The sequence below is a fragment of the Eretmochelys imbricata genome, chromosome 19, assembly GCF_965152235.1.
Source record: "Eretmochelys imbricata isolate rEreImb1 chromosome 19, rEreImb1.hap1, whole genome shotgun sequence".
In the NCBI taxonomy this organism is placed as follows: Eukaryota; Metazoa; Chordata; order Testudines; family Cheloniidae; genus Eretmochelys; species Eretmochelys imbricata.
This window is the reverse complement of record NC_135590.1, coordinates 10,279,295-10,306,611: the sequence shown is the minus strand read 5'-3', so window position 1 is coordinate 10,306,611 and position 27,317 is coordinate 10,279,295. Positions and strand designations below refer to the sequence as shown.

The window sequence follows — 27,317 nt, the reverse complement described above, 5'->3', positions numbered from 1 at the left end:
ACAATAGAATGCATTAGGCTACCCCTAAAGTGGGGAGAGCTGCCAGAAAGATCCCCCGGGGTGAAATTAGGGGAGGCTTGGGTGAAACACAAAAGATACGTTTGATACAGGCGATGGTAGGAGTCAGTCCCCATTCACCTACCTAATGCCCACCGATGGGCCTCACCCACCCATTCAACCATGCGACTCCTCATTAAAAACCAGCTCCTGTAAAGTGAGGCATAAAACAGGCAGGTGCAATCAATCTTCTGTGGGTGACTGAAGGACTTTCTGATCTGCAGCATCCATCACTCTGCCCTAAAGTAGGTGCAATTCTGCACTAACTGGTCACATAGCCAGGGTCTGCTATAGACTGGGTTAAAATCACCATGTTGCTCACTGCAGGCACCGTGGGGAAGCAGGGGGGCGCAGGGGAGTGAAAGGTGCTGGCATCTATGTCCCTTAGTCTGAGCAGTTTGGTTTGACCCTGGTGAGTGTAGGGCCAGCTCTAGGGTTTTTGCCGCCCCAAGCAAAAAATGTTTTGGCCGCCCCCCCCCCTCCTTTTTTTTGGGCTTTTGTACATTTGCACTTTGCAATGTTTTTTTGTTTTGTTTTGTTGACTGTTTAAAATTAAAAAAGAAATGAAAACAGAATTTGTAGTTAGTGAAATAAAACAATTTCCTACTAGTGTACTTATCTAATTTTAACAAAATCACAATTACAAACAATTTGGGTTCAACTATACACTGTAATGAAAAACGTTAGTGTCTTCCAGTGCGCCCAGTTTCTCATACTTTAAAAGAATTTATATGAAGTGAATTTTTCTGGTTTTTATACTTGCGTCATCTTTTAATAATTCAGTGAAATCTAAATTTTTTGCAGTGGTACTTTCAATCGAAATGATTGTGAGTCCTGACAAACGATTTTGAGACATGGTGGACCTCAAATAATTTTTTAGTAATTTCAGTTTTGAGAAACTGCACTCACCAGAAGCCACTGGTACTGTTAAAAGAATGTGTAATGCTGTAGCAGTGTTTGGAGTGAAAAAATCATTTCTTCATACTGGATGGCATAAATTGACGATTCAACTCATTAAATGGATATTCAAATGTAGGATCTAGTTTTGAAGGACATTTTTTTAACAATAATCATTAGCACTGGATCAGTAATTACTGTCGGCCATGTACTTGGATCCGATCCTATGTCAGTCTCTCCACCTTCCAATAATTGTTCTTCAGTTTTAGATTTGGATAACAGTTCTTTGTTTCTGGACTCTTCAGCTGAAGAAGTAAATCTTTGGATGGATTGTGATTGTTCGTCTTTAGCAGTTAGCGAAGATAATCTTTGGTCGGATTGTTGTTCATCTTTATTAGTTGATAAAGATAATCTTTGGTTCGATTGGTCTTCATCAGTTGATGAATATTCACTTTCAATTGATTGCTTAGAGCTTTCTCCTTGATTGACAGCTTTTTAAAAATACTTTATTTGAAGTACAAGATAGTTTTTCCAGTTCTTCTTGCCGTTTCTCTCTTTGTTGCCAGTAGGCAGCACCGGAAAGTCGTTTTCGTTTTTGTCCCAGCATTTTAGCCCTATAACCACTTGCACCGACGCGACACGGAAATTGGTGCGAATGGCGCCGATAGGGTGGCACAGTACATGCGAGTAATCGTGATTCCTGATTTAATTAATCAGTAACCGTTAACGTTTACACATTTATGCACGTTCACATTATGAGTGACCGTGTCACGACGTGACACGATATTTTTCACGTCATGTGCCTAGTGCACTAGTGGAGATTTTTTTGATCTTCATGTATTATTTTTTTTCCGTACATTGGTGGATTTTTCTGAAAAAAAAGGGTGGCCGTAATGCTGCCCCTGGAAATGTGCCGCCCCACGCCCGTGCTTGCTTTGCTGGTGCCTAGAGCCGGTCCTGGGTGAATGTCACCCCCAGAACCTGGGAAGGTGGCTCTTTGGCTAGGGGACGAAGGAGTCTCGTAGCCAGAGGCCAGGCCTAGGAGCCAGGAACTCCCAAGTGCTAGCCCCTGACTGTGATCTTGGGCAAGTCACCTCAGTGCCTTTTCCCTGCCTGACAAATAGGAATTGATCCGCGCCCCTCTCACAAGGGAGTGGGGAGGATGTAGGGGCTGGAACTTCCTCCGAGGATGACTCAGCTCGGGATGGGGGGCCGAGTGCTAGTCCCCAAGAAGAAGCCAAGCCAAAGCTGCCTTCTCATGCGGGCCTGTTGGCTCAGCAGGTTGGTGTTCTTCCAGATTGGGGGAATTCTTGCTGTCGCTCCTGGGAAGCAGGGGGGTTGGGGCTAATATACGGAGTTTCAAGGCCTCGCCCTGATCAGTGCCCCATACAGCGCCAGGTGACCCTGCGGGCCGTATCCACAGCTTCACGCAGTGATGTCCTGTAGCCTCCCCCACCTCATGGTGCCTGGGAGGCCTCACGCTGGCACCTTTGCCTCTGCAGCTGTTGCCGCCAGACAGCAGGGGGCACTCCTGGCTAGCTTCTCTGGGTTCCGCTAATGCAGCCCCCTCATGTCCCGGTGCGCCAGGATCCTGAATTGCTGCTGGATGTGCTCTTTGCACTAAAACGGGGGCGGGGGGAACAGCTGCTTGACCGGGTGAAGCTCTTTCCCTTGCAGCCCTGGGAAGGAGGGGAGCTGGCAGACCTAGGCTATGCACCGTTTCTGGAGGTGGCTATGTGCAATCTGAGGGGTTCCCCCCGAGTCCTCCTGCTGTAGGCACATAAAGCCAGTGTATGGAAGAAACACACACACACACACCCATGTGCCCCATGAACAGGCGGGATAGTGACAGGGTACTATGGCAAATGCTTCAAATAACAACAGAAGAGGCTGGTCGGTCCCATACGGTCCACCTCCCTTGCAGACTCGTGGTGGGCTCATCCCCGACACTGTTCCCTTTGTGTCCCCAGAGATGGGGCTGCCACCTTCTCACAAGGCGAGACAACTCCACAGGTCCTTTGGCTTCACTGTCAGGAACGGTTTCCGGCCTGCAGGTCCCTGTTCTGGGCGCTGGAGCTCACCTGCGAGCAATGCCCAGCATTCCTGGAGCATTGCTGAGTGGGGTGAGGAATGCTGGCTTTGATGCCGGGAAGATCTGGGGATGATTCCTAGCAGGGAATCTGTTCATTTCTTCCAGGCTCCTGCAGGCGTCAACATGTCCCTTCGCTCCTGCTGGGCGGTGGAGATGCAGCTGGTCTTATACAAATCTTAGTATCTTAGCAGCCTGGCTGGAATGGCTGCATATTCCACTCCTTTTGCGGGGGGAGGAGGCTGTGGCTTTCATGCCATCTTATTACTCCCCAGGTGCCACAAGGTGGGGGGTGTGTGTGTGAGAGAGAGAGCCACAAGGGGGCGCTGTGTGTGTGCGCATACCCATGCACTCCACAAGGGGGCGCTGTCTGCGTGTGTCACTGTGTGTGTGTGTGAGAGAGAGAGAGAGAGAAAAAGTCACATGAGGGAGTGATGTGTGTGTGTGTGTGGCCGGGGCGGCGGGGAAATTGTACCATGCAGTCAATTTTTGCCAGTATAAAACTGGCTCAGTGCAGGGTCTTCTTCAGGGCCCCACTAGCCTTGTGACAATACAGGGGGCTGGGTCATGAAAGGGGTGGGGGGTCTCCGTCGATGGCACCTTGCCACCTAGCCTCAAATCTGTTGGACATCAAGGCAAAGTATTTGGAAAGCGCTGGGTTACCAGTGCTGCAGTCTGGGGCTCTCGGCTCCTGTAGCTGAGCTGGGTGCGGGTCAGGCTGAGACCGAGAGCCGCCGATGCGGGTATCGAGCTGCGATGCAGCCTTGGTCCCAGCCACGCTGGCAGGAGCTGGTCCCTGACGCCGTCTTGGTCACCATGGGGCTGATACTGACCGACGGCAGCGGTTGCACCCTGTGCTGCCGTGGAGGGTCAGCAGTGAGCTCAGGGCCAAATGGACGTGCAATGTCAATGTCAATTTGTTGAAAAAGCCCTGAGTGCATTTTTGGGTCTTGCAGCCCAGCACACGTGTTGCTGTGGCTAGGACGGGCCTGCTCAGGTCGCAGCCTAAGCTAGTGCTCAATGCCAGGCTGTCCAGTTCTAGTTTTGGGGAGAGGGTGTTGGGCAGAATCCCTTGTTGCCTCAACAGGGCCCCTAAATATCGACTAGGATTCAGGCTGCAGCCCATGTGACATCTGCCCTCACACCCAAGTGCATCTTCTACGCTGACCTAGCCAGACAGGAGCTGGGGGGAGGCTCTGGGTCAGAGACCCCCCCTCTTCTCCTTGGGCTGGAGTTTCCAGAAACCCAGGAATCTCTGCAGTCCCAGTGAGAAGAACCAGCTACACTTTATTGCCAGTTGGGCTTATTTCCGGTATGGCGCGGCCCGAACTGAAGCCTGCCTCTTCCTCCCACCAATCCTTGTGGGACAAATTTGGCAGTTTGGCTCCGGATCCAGAGATGATCTCTGGGGCTAATTCAGATCAAGATTGAAATCCATTTAATCTAGAGCACCTCTAGAAAGGCCCAAACCAGAGCACTAGCTGTGAAAAGCGCCCTCTGCCTGCCCACTGGGTTCTGGCTTAGACGTTGACCCAGGGGTTACTGCACTGGAGACAGGAGCGGTAGCTCTGCTCACCCAGGCCAGGGAGGGGTATGTGCAGGGACAAGCCCCCTTACTTAGCCCCATGTGCTGGTGTGAATCTGAACGCCCCCCCCCCAAACTCTGGGGGAGGCTGGATCTGCAGGCAGGCTTGTAGCCCATCACTGTTCCCAGTGGGGGGTTCAGCCCCAACAGGCTGGAGGGTTTGTGTGTGGGGTGGGTGGTTGCAGGCACTCCCCGCCCCCCACACACGAGGGGCAAACTGGGCATGTCAGCCTAGCCTGGGAACCGTGCAGTGTCACATGTTGCAAGGGAGTGGCAGGGGCGAGCTGTAAGTTATAACGCTCTTCCCACTCAGGCACCAGAGGTGTAAGCAGCTCCCTCCCCTGGGGTGCTTTGCCTGCTGGTGCCAGGTGCGTCCCTGCCTCTTTATGGGCTTTGCAGGGTGTGCGGCTGTGATTCTGCTCGTTTTGCTCACTTGTTCTCCATGCACCCGATGAGTTTGATAGCTTTGCTTTTATTTCTTCACGGCCGGGGGCGGGGGGGGTCCATACACAAGCTCCTTTCACGTCTCACCATACTGCAGGTGGGCTCCACTCCCAGCTGCACCCGGACGGCCCCGCGGACTCTAGTGGAGTGAGCGCCGGGGCCCAACCCTGCTCTGTGAGGCTCGGCAGTTCCACTTCACAGGGGCTTGGAGGAACCTTTTGCCCAGGTCTGCTTTGCGTGGGTTGTTGTGGGAATTGGACCCAGCATAGAGCGCCAGCCGGTGTCGTGGGAATTGGCCCCGGCATAGGGTGGGAAGAAGCAGCAGTATGCAGTCCCCTCTGGAGATGGGAGAGGGGGGCGTCTAAGGTTCCATCCAACCCTGGGGCTCTCTTGAGATTTGGGGCAGGCCTGGGATTCCCCAGGGGGCTGCCAGAGGAGGCCAGTGCCCTCTTTCCCCCACAGTCGCCTAGGGAGCTGGCGGGTGGCCATGCCCCAGAGTCCCCGGGCTTGGGAGCCCACGTCTCCCCATGCGCAGCCAGTACCAAAAGCGGGTGCGTTTCAGCTTCTGTGCCCAGTCTTCCTCCTCTGTCCCAGCCACCCAGGCTCACCCTCTTGCTGCAAAGAGCTGTGTTAGCAAAGGCCCAGCTGGTCCGGGGCCTGTGTAACGTCCCACACGCTGCGCCTGCATAAAATGCTTACTAGCGGCTTTGCTGCTGAGCCCCGGCCCCTGCGGCACATCCTGGGAAAAGCTGCAAGACCGGCTCTGAGCGCAGCCAGCATCGCCTCCCACCCTGCCCAGCAACACTGTAATTTCTGCTCTGTCGAAATCCAGCTCTGCAGCTCCCACCTCAGCGCCCTATTAACCCTTCGGAGTCAGGCGAGTCCATAGCTGGCTAGCACCTGGGCACCGAGCGGGGGGACATTGCTGCAAGAGCCCCCCAGGGTTCCCGATGGCAGCGAAGGAGCAGCTTGGGGGCACTGAGCTGGAGCAAATCCCACTTTGCCCTCCTTGATCACCTGCCCGTGATCTCTGCAGCCAGTCCGGGCTTTATCCCCAGGCCCGGAGCTCACAGGGCGCTCACAGAACCAGTAGCCTGGCTGGACTGGTGGGTCCCCGTTCCCCACAGTTGAGGCCCATGTCCTATGTGGTGTGCTTGCTCTACACTATCCAGTAGTGACACCCCCAGTTTTCCTGCACCTACCCCCCACCCTGGCTTGTCCTGCCCGGGCTATATCCCTTGTGTTATTTGTGTGCCTTGCTATCAGATGCAATCTGTTTTGTTCCCTCCCCCAGGCTGTGCCTCACGCTCCCCTATTGACTTGGAGTAACTGCCATGTAAGAGTGGGGCGAGCAGGAGGCTTTGGCTGCTGAGCTGGGAGGCATTCGTGTTTGTTTGGCCCCCAGGAGGCTGGTGAGGCTTTTGGTATGGGGCAAGGAATGCTGGGTGGGGGCTGAAATGACTTTCAGGGAGGGGTCAAATTCTTTGTCCATTCTCCCTCTGCTTTCCACCCTCAAGCAAACTAAGAACAACAAGCTGCCCAAATGCCTTTGCTCCAACTTCCGCTTCTACATCCAGCAGTGCAGTGAAATAGTTAACAAACTAGACATTGGTTTTATCAGTAGGTTTCAGAGTTAACACCCTCTGTCGAGGAACGGAACGGGTCACACTACCCCCCAGGATTTGTAGGGGGTGTTCAGGCTGTGTGCAGACCTGGCTGCATCAGTTCCACTGGGTTCCCAGCTGGGAGGTTTTCTTTATAACTGTAAGGGCTAGAGACTCGACTCTGTTACCCATCTCCCAATTTTAAACTAATCTCCAGTTAGGTGACTCTGTCAACTCCCTATACGCAGGGAGGATATGCTAACAGGATATACTGTACTCTGAGACTGCGTCTAAATGTCCCATGCACTGGGACTTCATCCACTTACCTGGGAGAAGTGGCTGCTAGTTACTGATAATCCCATCACCCTAGTATCTGAGCGCATCATAACACCCCCTGGGAGGCAGGGCAGTGCTATTATCCCCAGTGTACTGAGGGTGAACTGAGGTGCAAAGAGATTAAGTGACATGTCTAGGGTTACACACAACATTTGTGGTGAAGTAGAACCTGACCCCGGGTCTTTCCCACAGGCCAGCCCTTTCTCGGCTAAACACATTGCCCTGTGAGGAAGCTTCGCCTGGTGAGAGTATTTCCATTCTTAGGTCCAGCCCTTTGGGGTGGCTAGCCTAGCTAATCACTGGCTTGTTCCTATCTCCACTTAGCCATGGCTTGGCTGAGTCAGACCAAATCAGCCCGCTGTCTTCCTCCAGCAATCAATTCCCACCCACCCAGTCATTTCTGTTGCTCTTCTCTGATTCTGCCCCAGGTGATCGGTATCTTGCCCGTGATGAGCTGAACTCTGTTCCAGGTGCAAGCGCACCATGGCTGGGTGCAGAGAGGGACGAGGCCTTTCTTGCTCTGGTGCATTTTGCATCGGCATGTGCCGCCCCACACAGGCCATGCTGCATGGCAGCCCCATGTCTCACTTGTTCTGCACCCCCACATCCAGGTCTGGCTGGGCATTGCTCTTTGCAGCTTGCCTTCCCCATTGGGTGAGCAAGTCCAAAGCCTCAGTCCCTTTGAGGGTGCAGCTGACTCTTGCTGTGTCTCTTGCTCACAAGTCTAATAATTAGGTCCTTGTATTTGTTGCCCAGTTTAGCATCCTTTGTAAGTGCCAGTAACATGCTGCTTGCCCCTCTTCCAGCCCATGACAGGCCATGGTGATGTGAGTTATTGGACTCAGTAAAGGGGTAGCTAGATGAAGGTCTATGGCCTGTGATACACAGGAGCTTAGATTAAACGATCTAATGGCTCCTTCTAGACAGTGAGCCGGTCCCATCTCTCCACTCCAGCACGATGCTCTGTTGCATGCGGTGAAATTCCCCAGCCGCAGCTTGTTCTCATCTCGCTGAGCGTTCAGCCCCCAAACTGACCGCAGTCATGCCAGAGCAGCATGCTGGGCGGTGCTAGCAAACAGCAAGGTGGCTGCAGGGGAGGTGGGGCGGGACGGGCACTTTGCAGGGGGTGAAGACGGCAGAGCTGGTCGAGCAGCTTCAAGGACAGCACAGGTGCTGGAAGGAGGGGCAGTAGGGGGCAAAGCGTATGGGGGGTTAGTGGGGACTCTCCAGGCTCAGTACTGCCCGGGGTGATGCAAACGGTTCGGATTTACACAGACTGGCCTCCCACGACATTACATCAGCGCACTCACCCAGGAAAGCACCAAGGAATCTCACGTTACCTCATCAGTAACTGGAACTCGGGGAGTCCCAAGGGGACAGGCAGGGGGTGCCTGGATTCTCTTCCCAGCGCTGCCACTGACTCCAAGTTACCTCTCTGTAAACTGAGTATAATAAGGCAACCTCTCTCACAGTGGGCTGTGAAGCCCGATAAATCTTGTGTCTCGCACGCCCACGGTCCAGCTGATGCGGCCCATTTCAGAATAATGCATGTCGTTAACGTGCAGACATGGCGGCAAGATCAGGGCCTGCCAGTGACAGATGCCTCTGAAATCTTAGACAGCCCTGGAGATGCTTCATTACACAGGGACAGCATGGGCGGGATGCCCACCCAGCCTAGACACGTGCCCTGCAGGGACCTCTGCCAGTGGTGGCGGGGGAGCTCAGACTCCAGGGCTCATTGGGGCCGGGGGCTCAGTGATGTGGAGACTGGGCTGATGGGAACAAGACTGAGTTGACCAACCTGCGTCCCAAAGACCAGAAAACAGCCTATGGATGGGACTGAGTTTAAATGGCTACCAACCAGGGGTGGGTTTGAACCCGCAGCCTTAAGCCTGGTCTTCTGGCTGGGGCAGGCTGGCAGCAAGGAGGAGATGCTGGACATGCTGGTCACGGGGGAGAAAGCGACAGCGGTGTCAGCTGTCTGGGGGAACGTGTGACTCAGCCGGGCCAAGGAGACGCACCGCTCATTTTGTGAGGGGCCAGCACCAAGCCCCAGCTTGTTTGTTGAACCCACCGCTAGCCAGAAGTCCTGGGTCCTTGCCCCACCTCTTCCCCTGAGTGGTGCACAGAGCTGGCAGTCACGCCCATAGCTGTACCAATCTCTCCACTTGTTCCCAGGGCTAAGGCTCCCCCTCACGGGGACTTGAGGCTCCATCAAAAGCATTGGGTGACCAGGTGTAAAGGGCCATTAGGGAAGGGCCCATGCCACACAGCGGGGGGCCTGGGTCCAAGCTTCCCTGGTGCTGGGGCATTGGGCCTATGGCTACCTCCCGGCTCTGCTTAGATAAATAATGGGAACTGTCTGGGGCAAACAAGGCGCAGGGCGGCGCTTTGCCCTGGCATGACCTGCACGAGACACTGGGCCTGCTGCTGAACGCCCTGTGCTCCCTCCCCAGCCCCGCGAGTGTGCAGCAGGAAGAGCGGGGCTGGCTTGGACCCTGCTCAGTGGATGTGCTGCACATTCCTGGGCAGCATCTGCAAATCGCAGCCTGCCCGCAGTATTCCTGACGGCCGCAAGTACGCGCACCGAGCCCTCTGGGCCCTCGACAGCCGCTGCACCCGAGGCCCTGCCAAGAGAGTCCCAGCCGCCAGGAGCTCCAGGGTGGAGCCTCCTTGTGCCCGATGGAGCCCGGCAGAGGTGTGGCTGGAGATGAAATTGGCACAAGCCGGCAGCTCTGCAGGGAATGTTCCGTGCTGACGTTAGTGCTGAGGTCGGCACAAAGCACCTCGCTCCCCCGTCGCTCAGTGGGGAGGGGCGCCCAGACTGGTTTGGTCGCACAGAGCTCCTCCCGTCCCCGGGCTGGTACAGTGACGTCCAGCATGTAGTTTGGGGGGCATTTGCTAGGATGCATGACACCCAACCTGGTCGCTTTACAGGGCCAGATCCTGTTTTCTGTCTTCATGGCTAGTGACCCCTTTGATGCTGCATCTGAGTAGGAGGAACAGGGTGTAGCCCCGAATACTGGACCACTCATTGCTTACCGCGGCCGCTGACATGATCTAACCTGCCTTGGAGCACATGGTGAAGGAGGGGCTTAGTGCAGCAGCTGTGGAAACCTGAGCTATTGGTTTGACTGTCAGTCCCCTCCCTAAGGGGATGTGGAGCTCCTGGAGGAGAGGAAGGATAGATGGTTTTGGGGTTCAGCTCTGGCCAAGGAATCAGGAGACCCCTGCTCTTGGCTCTTCTGCTGACTCTGGGATGCCTTGAGCAAGTCTCTTTCCCTGCTCTCCCTGAGTTTTCATTTTGTGGACGTTATGTATTGCCTTGTCCCAATGCTTACCCATGATACTTTCATCTGGCTGGCTGTCTGGGAGCCCAGAGAGGTCAGCGTTTCAGAGTGGCTTTTCGTGGGCTGGGGGCCACCCACTCGGTTCCCAGCCTGCAAGGAACTGTCAGCTCTTCCTTGGCTGCAGCCTGTGTGCCGTGGGGAACCTGGTGCCAGGCGTTTGGCGTTAGAACCCTTTCCTCCCACTGCTGTGGGCTCAATGGAGCTTAGGTCGGAATTTACTCCTCACCACCACTTGCCCCTGCAATGCAGCAACGCCGGAAGCTCACCGCATGCAGCTGTAAGTGCACTGAGCTTCTCCTCCCAGCTGCGACGCGCAGGCTGGGCTCTCTAGGCTGACTTTCAAAGCCTCGGTAGGGATTTAGACCCCCAAGTTCTTACTAACTTGAATGGGCGCTGGGCAGCCAGAGCTCACAGGCAACTCAGCAAACCTCAGCCTTAATGGCCACAAGTGGGCAGGAGCTTGGTATCTGTCCCCTCTGAGAGGTGATGCCGACGGCAGCACAGCACGGGGCGTCCGGTTCTGCGCTGACTCAGCGCTCGCTGGACTCCCTCCGTGCGGCTCGCGTGCAGCCGGGCCCGTGCTCTCTAACCCTGCTCACACAGCGCGACATGACAAGGTCGGCTTGGACGAGATGACCTCCTGAGGTCCCTTCCAACCCTGATATTCTATGATATTCTATGAAGGTGAGAAAATGCCAGGAGCCGGCTGCGCCCTGTCACTACTGGCACTTGTGATGGTGGGAGAGCTACAGAAAGGCTAGTGTGGGCAGGGCCTATTGACTCACCACCGCCAGGATCTTCCAGCAGCCTGGTTTCCCATCCAAATGCCGGCCCAGCCCACCTGTGCTTTGCTTGAGCCAATGAGCTCATAGCCCAAGGTGGCATGACTCAAGTTCATGGTAATGATTTGTCAAGTTGGAACTAGTGGAGGGCAAAAGCTGAACTCAGTACAGTCTGTCAGCTACACCCATTCCCCAAAGGAATGAGCTGGAAAAGCGCCAGTTTAATAACTGCTGAGCTTCCCTGGTCTTCTATGCATCCTCCCCAGCAGCAGCCCCTCAGCTCCGCCGTGGCTTATGTAGGTTTGCAGCCCAACAAACAGCTCTTTTCTTTAATGCTGTTACCGCAGGATGCCTAAGGCTGGACCCTTGTGACCTTCCACTTGCTCATGAGCCCACGGCATGTTCATAGGGCTGACACATGGGTACATTTTGTGCCTGCATTGACCAATCCTGTAGCAGTTTAGCTGCTGCTCCCATGTGAAATCCTGAAATGGTCCACATTTGGATAAGGAAAACAGCACGCTAAACTGTGCAGTCCAACACGTCCTTACACAGGATTTAGCACCTGGTGTAGACAGAGTAAGTTGTGTTTACTTACGTGGAGGCCGGTCAGGATCAGCCCTGGGGAGGGCCCTAAAGGCTCCCAATTGCAAGTTCTTCTTAAGAATTTTTCTATGTACACGGTGCACCCGTGTGGGTTTTCTGAGTTAGTTACACAGGGCAAACCTGTGTGGTCACTCTCCTTTCGGTTTGAGCAGCTGATTTCAGCTTAATTTAAATATCATCCTAATTAATTTATGCTTAAACTCAAATAGACCTGTTCTTTACCCAATACGTGTGTCCCCACTGCAGGGGTTTGCCACCGTTACACTACGTCAGTTTTAAATAACCACTTTAGTTGGGCCAGTGCCGCTATCTCATGTGGACAAGGCCTGCATCTCTGGAATCTGGCATAAGGCTCCTAATTAGATTCGGGGTTTCTGACCCCTAGTTCCAGGGACAAAGCTATAATTTGCCACAGGAGTAGAAGTGAATTGGAGTCATAGACGTGGGCTTGTAACGCAGAGGCGTGTACCACGCTGTGGGGGCAGAGCTGGATGTGACTGTTAGTGCCCAAAAAATTATAGTGGCTGTTTCTGAAAACCAGTATTATTGGCAACAGCCCGGGGGGCGGGGGGGGGGGGGTCATGCCACCTGGTGCTGGCCTGAAGAAGGGTCACTGATGCTGTTCCCTTCAGGTGGGTAAGAAGTCCCTCGCTTCCAGGAAAGCTTCTGCCCCTCCACCCCACCTATTTCTATCACTTATCAGATGTAACCAGGTCTCACGTCATGTTGGTCTCTCTGTGGGCACAACCTGCTCACAAGGCTTACTGGAGCCTAGCTCCTCTGCTCAGGTCCAGCACTCATGCACAGAGCCACTATGGGTAGCCTAGCATGCGTGAACCTGCCTGAAAAAGTACCATGCTCACTCCCTGCTTAGACTTGTGCATGCCAGGAACTCCCTCTCCCCTTCCAGTGCCGTGGAAATGCATGCTTTGTGGTGTGCCAGGCAGGGCTGGCTGTGCCCCGGCAGGGCCGGCTGTGCCCCGGCAGGGCCGGCTGTGCCCCGGCAGGGCCGTGCTGCGTACCGGGATGCAGTAAAGAAGTGACTACGAGGACTACAAAGGCAGGAGCGTAAGTGCAGTTTTATTGGCGAGGGACAGGCAGGCAGGGGCTTTGGCAGTACACAAATACAGGAGGCACCTCAAGTTTGTCATTCTTAACCCACTACAAAGAACCCCCCATGGCCCAACACCTCCAGCTTCCTACGGTCTGCAAGGAATACCCAGTAGCCTGTAGAGGAACCCTGCAGAATAAGTCACTACAGAAAGCAAAGGAGAGCACACTCTCTAGCTGCAGTTGACTAGGTTTTGGTGTCTTTACCCCAAAAACCAAACTCAGCTTCCCCTTTTTAAATGTTAAGTGCCAGGAGGCACCCCCCAGGTCCCAATGCTGGGGAGGGTTAGGAACCCCCGGTGTTACTGACAATGGGTGGGACACCCAAGTTTGTGTGAAGCTATTAGTGCTCTTCCACAGCAGTAACTGCCCCAGTGGGCAGATCACAAGAAATGTGGAAGGAGGGGGGAGGTCAGGGAAGGGGGATTGTCCCAAAGCTGCCACGAGAAAAGGCAAGATAAAACATGTGAATACCATACGCACAGACCAGTCAGTCCCCTTTGCTGTCGGAATCCAGGCAGAGCTTTTGGGAGCCGAGACGTGTCTTACAAAAAAGGAGGAGGGACAGGGAGAGTGACCACTGCTTGGTGGGCTGCAGTTCAGTTCTTAGGCTCTTCCCCGGCTTCTCCAGCGTCTTCTCCCGCGCACTCTGCCGTCCATAACGTAAGGTTGTCCCTGAGCAGCTGCATGATGAGGGTGCTGTCCTTGTACGAGTCTTCACTGAGTGTGTGCAGGTCTCCCATGGCTTCATCGAACGTGGTTTTGGCCAGCGTGATGGCCTGCTCTGGGGTGTTGGCGATCTCGTAGTGGAAGACGGAGAAGTTGAGGGCGAGCCCCAGGCGGATGGGGTTCGTGGGCTGCATCTCCTTCTTGCTGATGTCCATTGCTTCCTGGTAAGCTTTCTGAGCATTTTCTATGGTTTCCTTGCGCTCATCCCCAGTGGCTACCTCGGCCAGGTATCGGAAGTAGTCACCCTTCATCTTCAGGTAGAAGACTTTGCTCTCTGCGTCGCTGGCTTTCTTAATGAGATACTTGTCCAGCAGCCCCAGGACAATGTTGCAGACGTCCTTCAGCTCCCCCTCCACCTTCTCCCGGTACTCGTTCACCAGCTGCGCTTTGTCATCGCCCTCCTCAGTCTTGTGCTCGATGCTGGAGATGACCCTCCAGGCGGACCTCTGGCATCCCACCACGTTCTTATAGGCAACAGAGAGGAGGTTGCGCTCCTCATTGGAGAGCTCATCCCCGTGCTCCACCACTGCCTTCATGAAATCAGCCATGTCCTCGTAACGCTCGGCCTGCTCGGCCAGCTTGGCTTTTTGCACCTGGTGGTTTCTTGCCATGGCTGGGAGCACTGGTGGAAAGGAGACCACTTTGCAAGGAGGCTGGTTTGAAAAGGAGCAGGCAGTCACTCTGGGAGCCTTCCGAGTCTCTGTTCAGCTCTGCTGACGGGATCAGCTTTTGGCTTGGCGTCTCAGCCTGGAGCGATGGCTAGGCGTGGCAGAAAAGCTCTCAATGAACCCCTCCCCCCACTTCCTCTCAGACAGTACTCTCCTTAAAAGGAAAACTGCAGTGATTCACCTTGGAACTAAACGAATTATGTACTAGCCAATGTCAGAGAAATCCACCTTAATGCAAGGCCTCCTCCCTGAGACCTGCTGGGCAGAAGGCTGGTACCCGGAGCAGAGGTCTTGCAGTTTGGTTCCAGTTTGCATGGCTGACTCTTCTCAGTGTCATAATTGGCCCTCTTTTTAGCAGCCAATGCCTTGCTAGGCCATGGAGGGTGAGCTAGTCTCTCCTGCCTAGAGGAGGCCCCTCCTGATCAGAGTTAGGCTCCCTACCAACGTGTGTGAGGGAATCTTGCCCCACTGATGTCCCTGCTCTCTGTCTCGATAGAGGCCATCAAGCCCTGGGATGGCTGATCCTGCAGCTTCCAACAGCCCTAAACTCACCTTCCAGAATCTCACAAACATTTTATAATTTTAAGTCTGACATAAATGCAGGAGATTTCAGATGCAGCTCTTCATCCCACTAATGTCCTCAGCTGTGGGAACCTGGTGGCAGATTAGCGGCAGAAGTGGCCAGAGGCAGTGAACAAGCTCCTAAACCAAAAGTGGCTGAGCAGCTCCAGCTTTATGGGGCAGAGTTCCGAAAATGCCGTTTCTGTTCCAAAATGCTGGCAGGTCTACAGGGCTCTTCAATTCCGCAAGGCCCCAGTATTTATCCCCATTGTACAGCTCAGGAACCAAGGCAGAGAGGATAAGTGACTTGTCCAAATCCACAGAAGTTTGGGGGATTTTTGTTTTTCTTTCTTTTGTAAAGGAGTGAGATTAGAATCAAGGAATTTCTGGCTCCTAATCTTATGCTCAAATCATACCTCAAATTGAAGTCCTCTTACTTCCGTTAAAATTGAACTACATGTATCAGAGCTGACCTCTGTTTCCCTAGGCATATGTTTATGGGCAACTAGGAAGGCGTAAGAAAGAAGCCACCTTCTACTTGTGTCTGTACAACCCAAAGCTGTCTACTGAGCAAAGGAGCAGGCTAGGAATGCACCGTTAAACAAGCCTGCACTGCCTGTCGGAGGTGCTGGTGGGGAAAATTTCCACATGATGCCAAGTTCATTTTTAAATCACCTGCGCCATTTTCCTTTGAGGGACAGACTAGTGTCAGAGAGAACAGGATGCTATTGTTCAAGTTTGTTGCACACCACACTCTGGAAGCATGTCCAAGAGTCAGACTGACTGTGGGAGGGTGTGGAACACCTATTTCACGATGGTGAACTCGTGCAACTTGATGTTAAATGCCTCAGATGAAAGACAGCACCATTCCCCACTACAAACATCAAAGAAACAGAAGTTTTGCTTTAAAATAAGAGCTTCTAAAGTCACTTCCTAACAGCATGGCTCATAATGTGAGAGGCAGGGAACACGACTCAGATCTAAACGCAGGAGGGACTTGTGGCTGTTGAAAGGGTGTACTTGAGACACAGACTTGTCTTTGTCAAATAAAAGCTGCCCTGTATTGTATCCTCCATCCGATTGTCAAACCAGGCCTTTCACCATTTATTGCTCTTTCTTCTTTTTGATTACATTGAAGATGCTTGAAAAACAATTTCTGCGATTGCTTGGCTGCTTTGTAATTAGCTACTCCGATTAGAATCTGTGTCTCATGTTACACTAAGTTTCACTCTCAAACTGATTAAGCCTGTTCCCACTTGCCAGGAGTGACTGCTCCTCTGTCTGATGCTGCCTGAAGGCTTCATGACAAATTCACCGCACTGAAACCTGCCTTAATCACTCGCCTTATCTGCTGCGTGGATACAGTTGCTGTAGCATGGGGAGGGGAGGGTGGGGTCAGTAACTCAGCTGTCCCAGTTTGCAGGTAAATTGTTATAGCTGCATGACTCACTGATTTATTCATCTGTGCAAACAGCAGTGGAGTGTCTCCCCCAGCTGACGTCTGAGCCCTTCACTGCAGAAGGTCCCTGCCCCTGCTGAGTGAAGCCAGATGAAAATAGCATGGCCTAGTGTAGCTCTTGCTCTCATCCTGGGGCTAGAGAGCTGGTTTTTAAGTGTCGAGGAAAACCCACTACTGAGGCTTGAAACTAACTTTCCTGAGCCTAGAGATGGAATTAACACTGCATGGTGGACTCTCTAGCTAACTAAGGTACGTATCTGGCCCGTATTTCCACAGTATCTGAGCACCTCACACATAATCTTCCCCATCTTCACACCACTGATGTGCCATGGGGAAGTGCCGTTATCGCCATTTTTGTATAGGGGGAGCTGAGGCACAGAGACTAGTGCCATTTTCAAAAGTGCTTTTGAAAATCTGACTGCAAGCGACTTACCCAAGGTCACGCAGGAAGCCTGTCACAGAGCAAGGACTCAAACCCAGTCTCCCAAGCTCCAGCCTAGTGCTCTAGCCACCGGCCTCTCACCTGACTCCACTGGAAACTGTTCCCACACACACTAATTCCTAGCTGAGGGCAAGTATTTATATTTAACATTAACACAAAACTAGGACTCTGGCAGCCTAATACTCGTCAGATCTTGGTATTTCAGTAAAGCTGGGCCGGGTCACTTCTGGGGTGGGAGTCCTAGATGCTGCAGGGAATGGTGGTGGTTCTGCTTCGTCAGCGCTCAACCCAATGCCCCAGCAGGGCAAAGGGAAGCTGTGTTGCTGGCAGAGTCCTACTCTAACTGAGACCTACGTTCTGAGCCCGTGATCTTTATGAAAGCAGCCAGAAAACTCTACAAGCCGTGGGTATTAACGCTAGCACCAGGATCAGACCCCAGCTTGGACAGCTACACGCTGGTGTCTGAATCTGTACTGTGGGCGGAGTACATGAGGCTGGGGGACACCCTGTGCAAGCCCCACAAGATTGCCAGCTTCCATGGGTGACTGGCCATCCTTTTCGTGTTCCTGATGCCACCACCTAGGAGTGCTCACACACTCTAGCTGAGTGCCACTTCATATCAGTCTCCCCTACCTTTGAAAATACTTGTTCCTTCCCACAGAACATTCCAAGGGACAAATTGTTCATCGCCCCCAGGAAACGGAATTTGAGAAGCAATTTTTGACCCATCCAGCCATTGAACCTACTGTACAGTGCTTGGGCTGCTGCCTTCAAATAGAAGGCAAGCCCACCAATTGTCTTTAGGGGAGGTCTAGCCTCACTACCCCAGCAACCACTCTGCACAAGGGGCTTAGTGCAGTTCCCACTCATGCCATTCAGGAGCTGAGAATTACACTGAAGAGGCCTCTGTTCTTGAGAGGAAACTAGCCCCACATGTGTGTCAAACTTGTGAAAACTCTCTCCATTCCCTGCCCGAGTGGTGAATTAATCACTCTTATGCAGCACTTTTCAGCAGTAGATCTCTATTGGTCCCTGAATTATCCCACCATTTCTGTTCCTGGCCGGGTGAAGGCTCTGCCAGCCTGCTACCAGGAAAGTTACAGCCTAGTTACAGTTGGAATCTTTGCTTGCTTCCATTAGATGACGAGTATTAAAGAACAATCACCAAACAATCTTCCTTGGTTTGCCTGGTATGTACACTGAGAGCTCGGTGTAGGCCACCAGTGCTGACTATGCCAAGATGGGCTGAGCTGCTTCCATTTTAAACTGTCTGCAGCTGAAGTGCACAGACTGGACTGGTAGAACGCCCTTGGTGAGGACAGCACTGCACGAACCTTAACCGAAGGCAGCTGCATAAAGGACGAAAGTCCAAACTAACCTACCTCAAATATGCAACAGGTTGGGGTACATGCGTTTCCCAGTATTACACATTATGACCTACAGCCTGGGGCACTTGTCCTTTCTGTGGGGCTTGCAGCAAACTTGCACTCTAAGCACTAAATCCATTCACTTTTGCAAAGCTGTTAGAGCACCAATGCACCTGTGTGAGGTTTTTTTAAACAATCCTTCCCATTTACTCTTTCTAATCTGCCCTGGGAAGGCCAACGGCACAGATGGACCTTGGGAGTTGTGGTGCTGTATGAAGGACAAAGCCAGCACCAGTCTCAGCAGTCTACAGCTTTCCATCCCAGGTCGTGTCTGTCATACATGTTTTAAGCATAACGTCAAATGCTGCTCTCAACCACGTTTTGTTTCTCAGTAGCCAGCTCACCTTGACTGCAGCTGTGTGTGAAAACAGCTCATTACATCCTCATGCTGCTATGGCTGACTCTGCCCTGCCTGTGGGGCAGCTGTGAGAAATATGGTGTCTGGAGTGGCCTCCAGCCACTACTGTCGGATTTAAATGCATGTGCATCTGAAGTAACATCATATAAAACTAGCTCTTACCAAGGGAGGCCTATTAAATAGCTTCAGCAGAGGCTAGATGCCAGTCCCCATGTCTTGTTGCAGGGCCATGGATCGCCTCCTCCTCCCGTCTTGTGCACTCACTTCAGCAGCTCTCACATGCGAGGCTTGAGGCAGAGGTCTGCTAGCTCGGCTCTAGAAAGCCACTTAAAATAGCCCCCTGTAGCAGTCAGTTGCTTGCTGAGAGCCTGCAGAGCCTATGCAGGACCGTGAGCCCTGCCAAAAAGCTTGTTTGAAGCAACCCTTCCTGCCCCTCAAGAGCCATAGCCCACCCTGTCTCAGTTTTGCAGAGACAGCCAACAGGGCCATGACTTGACTTGGATTTCTGGCTGATATTTCAGCATTGACAGGGTTTGAATTTGGATTAGTACTGATCAGGAAAAATGGTGACAATTCAGCACCAGACATCTGGTGCTCTTCAGTTACCACTTCCCATTCCTGGGAACAAGCCATTTTTCAGTCCCACTTTACGGGGGGGAAGGTGGCTCGAACATGCCCTAAGGCCACAGGCCAAAGCTGCTTTCAGATGAGGGAGTTCCTGGCTTTCAGCACTGTGATTAACACAAGAGGTCATCCAGACATACGCAAACCCTTTTATGCTCCATCTTCATTCACTCCACCCACTAAAGGAAAAGCACACACTGGTAAAAGCAGCCTGGAGGCGTTCCCTTTGGGTGCTGGGGACACAATAACCCAATGCCCATGTACAGTAAATAGGAGAAACTTTATTTTGTTACAAAAGTAAAAGGCATGAATGGATTTCAAACCCTACCAGACTGGAGCCTAGCTGAGAAGGGGTGGGGTCTCACAGGTTTACACTAGCTCACTTTTACAAACCCTACTTGGTTTGCCAGTGGCTGCTGGAGTGTCAGAGCATCCAGCCTCCTCCCCCTCTTTTCTGCTCTGTCCTTTCGAGAAGGCGGATGGCAGTAGCGGAGGAATCTATACAGGGACTGCAAATGTCACTACTGAAACTACTGCTGCACTTAATCCCTTCCTCTAAACTAGTGTATCCCAAGACACAGAACTTACTGGTAAGTGTTTGAAAGGTGAACTCTTAACACACACTAACTACCTCGGAGACAGGAGAGTCCTTTGCCTGCATACATATGGTGCAAGCAGTTCACGGCTGGGGAGGTGGCCTGCTGGCCAGCTCTGGCAGAAATTCTGCTTCACAAGCCCACTGTTCCAGCTGTGAACACACCGCACTAAACCTGGTAAAGTCTCACGTGCCTGCTCATCTAAGTAACTATAATTACATCTTCAGTCTCTTGCGGGGGAGACCCCATCACTGCAGAGTAAGGCTAGTTCCCAGGAGCCAGCAATGGCCTTGGTTCAGTTGCACGAGTCTCTTTCCAGCAGCAGGAGACGGTAAAAACTCCAGTTATTGCACTCAGAACAGATGCATTTATGGCTTTATGCTTCCAACCCACGGGACAGAAGAGCGCACCAGCACCACACGTGGGTTTGGAAAGGCTTTCCCACCTGCACAGCGGCTTTCCCCCCTCTCTTGCCACGGGAGGGACTGAGGTGCAGTAGCGTAGCCCCGGCGTGGGGAGGCACAGGCGGTGGTAATGGCTGCTGTTTCAGGTATTATCCATGTCCTCAGGAGCGCTTTAGTCCCCTGAACGTACTGGATTTCCCCCCCGTCAGTGCAGAGAAAGGAAAGTGGAGGAGAGAAAGAGAGGGTTAGTACAAGACATCCCAGAGTGAGAGTCAGGTAACAGGAGCGAAAGCAGGAGTGGATCCTCCGAGCCAGCTACAGGAAATAACTGAACAGGCTGGGGTCAGATGAGGGCCAGTCCTGTGTTAGCAGCACAAGCGAGGCTCCGCCAATGCTCTCCTCAGGAGCTAAAGCAGCTGCCCTCTGGTAACACCCACACCCAGCAAGCACCAGCTGTTTAGACCCCTCAAAACAAGACAGGTAAGTGAGTACTTACTGAGCAATCTCTTAAGCATCATGCAGTAGGAGAGGGGGTGATTAGGAGACTACCACATGAGCAAGACAGCACTCAGCAGGGAGAGGAAAATGAGGGGGCAGGGATATCGCTTCCCACAATAACAACGGAGCAAGACACATGCAGCCACCACTAGACACTCTGCAGGTGTGTATCTATCCGTTTACACCACAGCTGCTAGGCCATGACTTCCTTTGCACCCACACCTGTTGTGGCTAGCACACAGGAGAGACCACCAGCAGCACCAGCTGTGGAACAGGCTACAGGGGTCACTGACTGTGTGTCATAAATACAAACTGTTCTATGGCCTGTGCTGGGAAGACGGGGAATAGACACGGGCAGGGTCCATCACGCTTCCTGGCAGCTGCGCATTATCAGTGCTCCCCTTCTGGCGGACACTAGCTCATCAGCGGTGTGTGGAAAGAACAAGAAGGGCAGTTAGGCAAGTGTTAGCAGGGCTGTCCTTGCAGAATCTCCAGTCCTCGTCACTGAGTAATAAGCACTGATGTAATACTACATTCTCTTCAAAGCACTTTTACAAATTACTCACCTGTGTCACAGGCATGTTGAAGAATGAGTTTCATGTTACAGAGAGGAAAACAGGCACAGAAAGGGGAAGTGACTTAGTCACAAAGTGCATCAGTGACAGAGCCAGGATTACAAATCTGTTCCTGGCTCCCAGTCCTGTGATCATGCCACACCTTGCTGTAAATGTCACACCACTGCATCAGCAGGACTTCTCTTCCACCCAGAGCAGCATCTCGTTTGCCATGGCTAAAAGCCACCACTGCAATCCATCCCATCCTCTTTGCAGCCACCATTCAGGGCTTAAAGCCCTACTGCCCTAACCCTTCTGTCTGTGCATCCCATCTCCCTCCAAACTAAGTCCAATCGACACTACTCTCTCAACCCTGCGTGCTCTAGTAACAACTGGCCTAAACCCAAAGTAATGCACGGCAGCTCTCAGCCAAGCACTTCTGCTCTGCCTTCACTCAGTCTGCAGTGCAGTGCAATGAGAGCTTACTTAATCCTCTGCAAGGCTGGGGGTAATTTACCTACCTACCACACAGCCTCGCACGGCTCACTGCCCATCACTACGTTGGAACGCCAGTAGGGTTCTTGGCACACACTACACACCAATGCCTACACAAACCAGAGGGTAGCTGGGGCTCGATGTACAGAGCAAACCATGCAGTGAGGATGAGATGAGTCACTGGACTGGGGAGAGAAGAAGAAAGTGCTCTCTTACCAACTACCCCTCAGAAAGCAGGGCTAACATCCAGAAAGGGGGGTGTTAGATCCCATCAGGCTGTGCAGGAAATGGCAAAGTCCTGGCAGGCATCCTCCTGGGGAAGACACCAGAGATTATGCACTTCAGCATCCACTGGCAGGGACAGAGCAGACTGCGTCAGCGACAGAACGCTCTGTCTCAGGCTGCTCTCAGATCCTGGGACAGCACTGGACTGGGTTAGAAGGAGAGTGGGATGGGAGAAGGGTGCTTAACTTAAGGCCTCTGTAGGAAGATGCAGTTTGAGCTGTGTCAAATTTCAGCAGCCGAATGATGAAACCCCGAGAAACCATATGGCCAGACCAAGTTGCTGGGGTATGCAGCTATGCATACCTTCCAGCCTGGTCCTGCGGGAAGTGATTACAGTGGGCAGGCAAGACTCGCAGCTGGAAGAAGCCATCTAACCTTAATTGGATGGACAGAGAATCATTACTCACCCCACTGCAGAAGCTGAGGAACATGCCTCCGAACCAATAAAAGGAAACAAACAGATCCCCAAGCAGTTAACTTTAAAAATATAACTTTATTACAGCAAATAACAGGAGAGACCGGTTCAAATAGAAGTGAGAGAGTTTGCCTCCCTCTCCCTCCTTCTGAACTCCTGTAGGAGGCAGGGTCAGTTTTCCTATCCCATCCCATCAAAGCTGCAGCCTCTTAGAGTGTAGCTTTACTGACCCTCTACACTCCATCTGCCTGTCCTACCATTACACAAGCAATGAAACACGGCATCAGGGCCAGGGGAGAGTTAGTGCACCGGCTATTTGTGGCTAAGGGAAGACAGACGGTAACTGCTGTGCGGGATGATTTCTGGAAAGGAATTTTGGAGTGTTGTTTTCCAGACACAGCAGCAGCTTTTTACACTGTTGCATTGATCCGTCTGGGGTGAAGATCAGTCTAGGAGCAGCAAGGCACATGAGCTGTAGCCTGGTGTGTCAGCTGCCCTGCCAGCCTGCCTCACCCCTGAGCTGCCAGGGTCACCCCCAGGGCTCAGGTGGTAGTTTATTCTACATGCTGGTACCAACCCTTCTTGACCTCAGCTGCCAGCAGTGGGAAACATTAACATTGGGGGGGGTGTGTGTGTGTGTGTGTGTGTGTGTGAGGATACTTCTCTGAGAAACAGCTGGTAAATGCTTTTGGTCACTAACAATAGGGGCTGGCTTTGGACTAGACACCCTGCTGGAAAGGGGACTGACTGAGAACAGCATATGAAGCCCAAGTCGTCCAGTCCCCAGCCACACCTATAACAGGGCAGCAGCACCGCCAACCCCTGGCTGTACTTTCAGATCAGTCCACTGACAAGCCCAATCTCACTTGAATACTGAGCCAGAAACATGAAGCAAGAGGAACATTTACAGGGTGGAAGGAGCAGATTTTTAATCAAATCTCCAAAAAGGAATGGTTTGAAATCGTCCAATATTCTTCTCAGCTAAAGCTTCTCTCAAAGCCCCACCTAAAACCACTGCCTTCTGCAAGAAGCCTGCAGCATGTAAATGCAGGCCCAAGTTCCCAACCCCAGGACGTGGGTGGTGGAGGGGCAGGGCACATCTCATGCACTGCTCTTTGAACAGTCAGGATTTGTGACATTTTCTGGCCAGCAACAAAACTGGGCTACAAAAGAGTGCCAAAAACTAGAGAGGAAGGGAATGCATGGAATGTGAGAACACCATGTTGGGGGGTGCATTTAAATATTGTCCCATTGAAGTTCACCACTGCTCAGCAGACTGACTCACAGGGTAGGGCAATGAGGGGTGCCTTAAGCAATACCAGCCCCTTCCACGCACCCTATGTTCTCCTTAAGTTTGCAGCAGCTGGCAATTCTCTGCTAGGGTGCTGTCATTCACGATGTGCAAAGCAGAATACAGGGGAATACCTCTGTGACAATCTGCCCCCCAAATGCACTGATTAGTGATAAAAGCACAGGTGAGAAAGATGAAAGGGCTTTGGGTCCGATACATACCGCAACGCCCAGGGGTGTCTAACCAAGTGGCTTAACACAGAACAAACATTGCAAATCTCTACCCTGGTGCCAGGAATATGTACAGCGCTATCTACACCGACACACAAAAAAATACTACCTAGAAAAAAATTTAAAAATTGTGCAAAAATACCCAGCAGCTTTTAATAAACGCATTTCAAGTATTGCTAATGTGTCTGTAACTTTCCTACACGCACTCGCCAGTGTCAGTAATCCACAAGGCAGACTGGTGAACACCTGGTAAGGAGCAGCAACAGGTATGGTGCCACCCTGGGGCAGACAGACTCAGAGGAATCATTCCCAGAGGGCCAGCAAGTGGCCCCACTCTCTATTCTACTGGCCGGGAATCCAAACCAAGAGCAGGCTAACTGACACCAGCACTCAGGGTAACCCAATTTGGGCAAGCTGTGCCTCTTCAACACCAACATTGCCATTAAAGCTCTTTACACACAGAGCCCACTCACGCTTTAGCCACCTAGTGTTGGGCAGAGATCTAACAGGTTATCATTTAAGGGCAACATCTCACAGTTAAACCCACAAAATGCTTTGCTTATTTTGTTTCTAACAATTAAAACTAAGAGCTCCTCTGGGCTGTATCCTTGTCCCTGCATGGCTTCTTACTGGCTGAAAGGGCTACAACACTAGGAAGGGTTGGTCAGCACCTTCTCCGTGACCAGGTGAGAGCCAGCACTCAACAGCAACTGGGATGGCACATCTATTTCCCTGCCTATGCTCAGTGCCCCATAGGGGTCTGGACCCTCAGTGCTCTCCCCAGCACCTGGGAAAGGGAATGTCATCCCAACCAGCCAGCATCAATTCTGAAAAGTACCGGTGCTGCTGGGAAAGGGACGCTACGTATTCCACAGGCCCAGATGGGAACGTAGTTTATACTGACACATGAAGCTGCCCCTCACACTGCTGGGGCAGAGACGGAGGAGGCATTTGTAGAGACACAACAGGGAGACCTAGCTTTCAGCCTTCATCGTCCCTCAAAACCCAACCCCCATTCTAGAATGGAGCACAGGAGATGGGACATGGACTGTGTCCACCTCCCCATCCTCAGCCTCCACAAGGCACTGCAGCCCATTCAGCTAATCCCCGCAGGAAAGATGGCAGGTCTCTCGAGCGGACACTCCAAGCTTGGATGGTTCTGAGAGGTTGGGGTTTCCCAAGCAGCCCTTCTTGCTTCCCAGCTGTGGTTGGAACCCCTCTCCCTGGCTGAGGCCAAGGTCTTGCTCGGCATCAGGCTGTAGCAGTTGAAAATCCAGGTAAGCCACATCACAGTGAAACAAAAAAATAAATAAATAAAAAGGTAATGCATGGCTTGACTGAGTCTTTGGCAGCTCTGCACCACAGGGCTGTCTTGCCCGAGGTCAGGGAGATAACGGGAAATGTACTGACTGGAGCTAGGCACAGGCCCTGGACTATATCACAGCACCACTAGGGAATGCCTCCTACCATGCTAGTGTCAGTCTTGGATCCAAAGGAGGGGATTTCACTCTTGGGACTGGACGGGGTCCCGGCATCAGGCTGGATAAATCCTCTTCTGTCTATTAAACTAGAAAACAAGATGGAAAGAGAGAGGAGAGGTTAAAACACCAACGTTCATCACGAAACAAACCCCTGAAGCTGTGTGCTAAGCCAACCAGTGATGCTGTAAAAATGAGCTGCTAACACCTGTTGAATCAACAGTATAATACTGATGCAAAAACGGTGATCCCAATGCTGGGATGCATTAGCAGGAGTGTCGTAAGCAAGACACGAGTAGTTGTTCTTCCATCCTACTCAGCACCAATAAGTCCTCCACTGGAGTAGTGTCTCCAGTTCTGGGCACCACGCTTTGGGAAAGATGTGGACAAACTGGAGAAAGTACAGAGGAAAGCAACAAAAATAATTAAAGATCTAGAAACATGACCTACAAGGAAAGACTGAAAAAAAGTGTGTTTGTTTAGTTTATGGAAGAGGAGACTGAGGAGGAACACGGTAACATTCCTCAAATATGTAAAAGACTGTTATAAAGAAGAGGGTGATAAATTGTTCTCCCTATCCACTGAGGACAGGACAAGTAGCAATGGGCTTAAGCTGCAGCAAAGGAGATTTAGGTTAGACAGGAAAAACTTCCTGTCAGGATGAGTAAGCACTGGAACAAATTGCCTAGGGAGGCTGTGGAATCTCCATCAGTGGAGGCCTTTAAGAGCAGGTTGGACAAACACCTGTCAGGGATGGTGTACTGTAGATAATACTTAGTCCTGCCTCAGTGCAGGGGACAGGCCTAGATGACCTATCAAGGTACCTTCAAGTCCTACATTTCTATGATTCTCAGGGATTTCAAAGGCAGGAAGCAAACCCTGACAGCATTTGATCATTAGCACTGGATAGCTGTGCCTGCCAGCACTGTCCAAAGTTTAGGGAATTTGAATGCAGGCAGGAAAATCCCCTCGGCCAAATCTCATGAGGGCGACTGGAGAGAGGGAACAGACTCCGCACACAGGAAAGCACTTAACTATGGCTCAGACTTTTCTTGTGCACGTTTTTAAACATTTGTCGCTTAAAACTCAAGGTGACCGGCAAGGCTACACGCACCCACCTGAGCCCAAAACACTTAGCACTCTGGGCAGGAAGACGTTTCTTCAAATCTCTTGGCGTGAGCTGAGTGCACCTGGAAGCTGCAGGCTTGTCCGCCCTGGACAGTCAAGTCCCCACTGCAGCCACAGAACCAGTACCATAGTGACAGCAGCAGGGTAAGCTTCCCCAAGTCCTGCTTGTGTCTTTGTGGGGACTGCCAGACAAAGTGTCAGTGGGAGGATGGATGACATGGGTTCCTGACCACTCAGAACTAGAGACAACGTTGTGTCACTACTATGCTAGGCTGGAGCTGGAGAGGCCCCCTACAGCAGGAGCGAAATACTATTATCCCATTAGCAGTCATCTACCTCACAGTGCTCTCATCATGTTTAAATAGATTAGCTCACTTACTGCCATGGACTCCATAGTAACAGTAGCACTGAAAATGACAAGAACCTTAGGAAGTACTTTAGAGGGAAAAAAAACCCCTCCTTAAATCACGGTGTAACAGCCCTCTTGAGCACAGGTTAAGCAACAGCAGACCTTCCCTGTATTATTTCATTACACTTACATTAGGTTAGTATTTCTGGAATGCTCCCAGTAAGTTCAAATTGGTTCCTTCCAGCAAAAGAAACACTGTCTCAAACCTGCCTGAAACATTCAACAGGCTGAGAGCTACAAAATGTGGGTTGGGATTGAACTCCCAACAGCCCAACACAAGAGATTATTTTAAATTTGCCCGACTGCGCCCTCATGTGACTAAACCATGGTAGTTTTATTTTGGGATGGGGTTAGATTCATAGCTGTTAAAGCCAGAAGGGACCATTCTGATAGTCTAGTCTGAGCT

The 27,317-nt window shown here is 52.0% G+C and overlaps 2 protein-coding genes across 9 annotated transcripts in view; both read right to left on the bottom strand.

The window, feature by feature from the left end:
• ZDHHC18 (zDHHC palmitoyltransferase 18) overlaps positions 1-27,317 on the bottom strand; it is a 52,061-nt gene that overhangs the window by 9,287 nt on the left and 15,457 nt on the right. The window contains exons 8-10 of one of the 8 annotated variants that reach the window (XR_013348441.1): positions 25,364-25,463; positions 21,892-21,988; positions 20,235-20,317 (exon numbers count right to left, since the gene is read on the bottom strand). Coding sequence is in view for 6 of the 8 variants with exons in the window: in XM_077838133.1 (XP_077694259.1) it covers positions 20,093-20,317; positions 25,364-25,463 (325 nt within the window). In the remaining 2 variants the exon portion in view is untranslated. The other 7 variants (XR_013348442.1, XM_077838133.1, XM_077838136.1 and 4 more) reach the window with 7 other exon arrangements.
• Positions 12,904-16,192, bottom strand: SFN (stratifin). The gene has a single exon (XM_077838142.1). It carries the CDS (start codon positions 14,198-14,200, stop codon positions 13,460-13,462), a length of 741 nt encoding a protein of 246 aa, XP_077694268.1. The 5' UTR covers positions 14,201-16,192; the 3' UTR covers positions 12,904-13,459.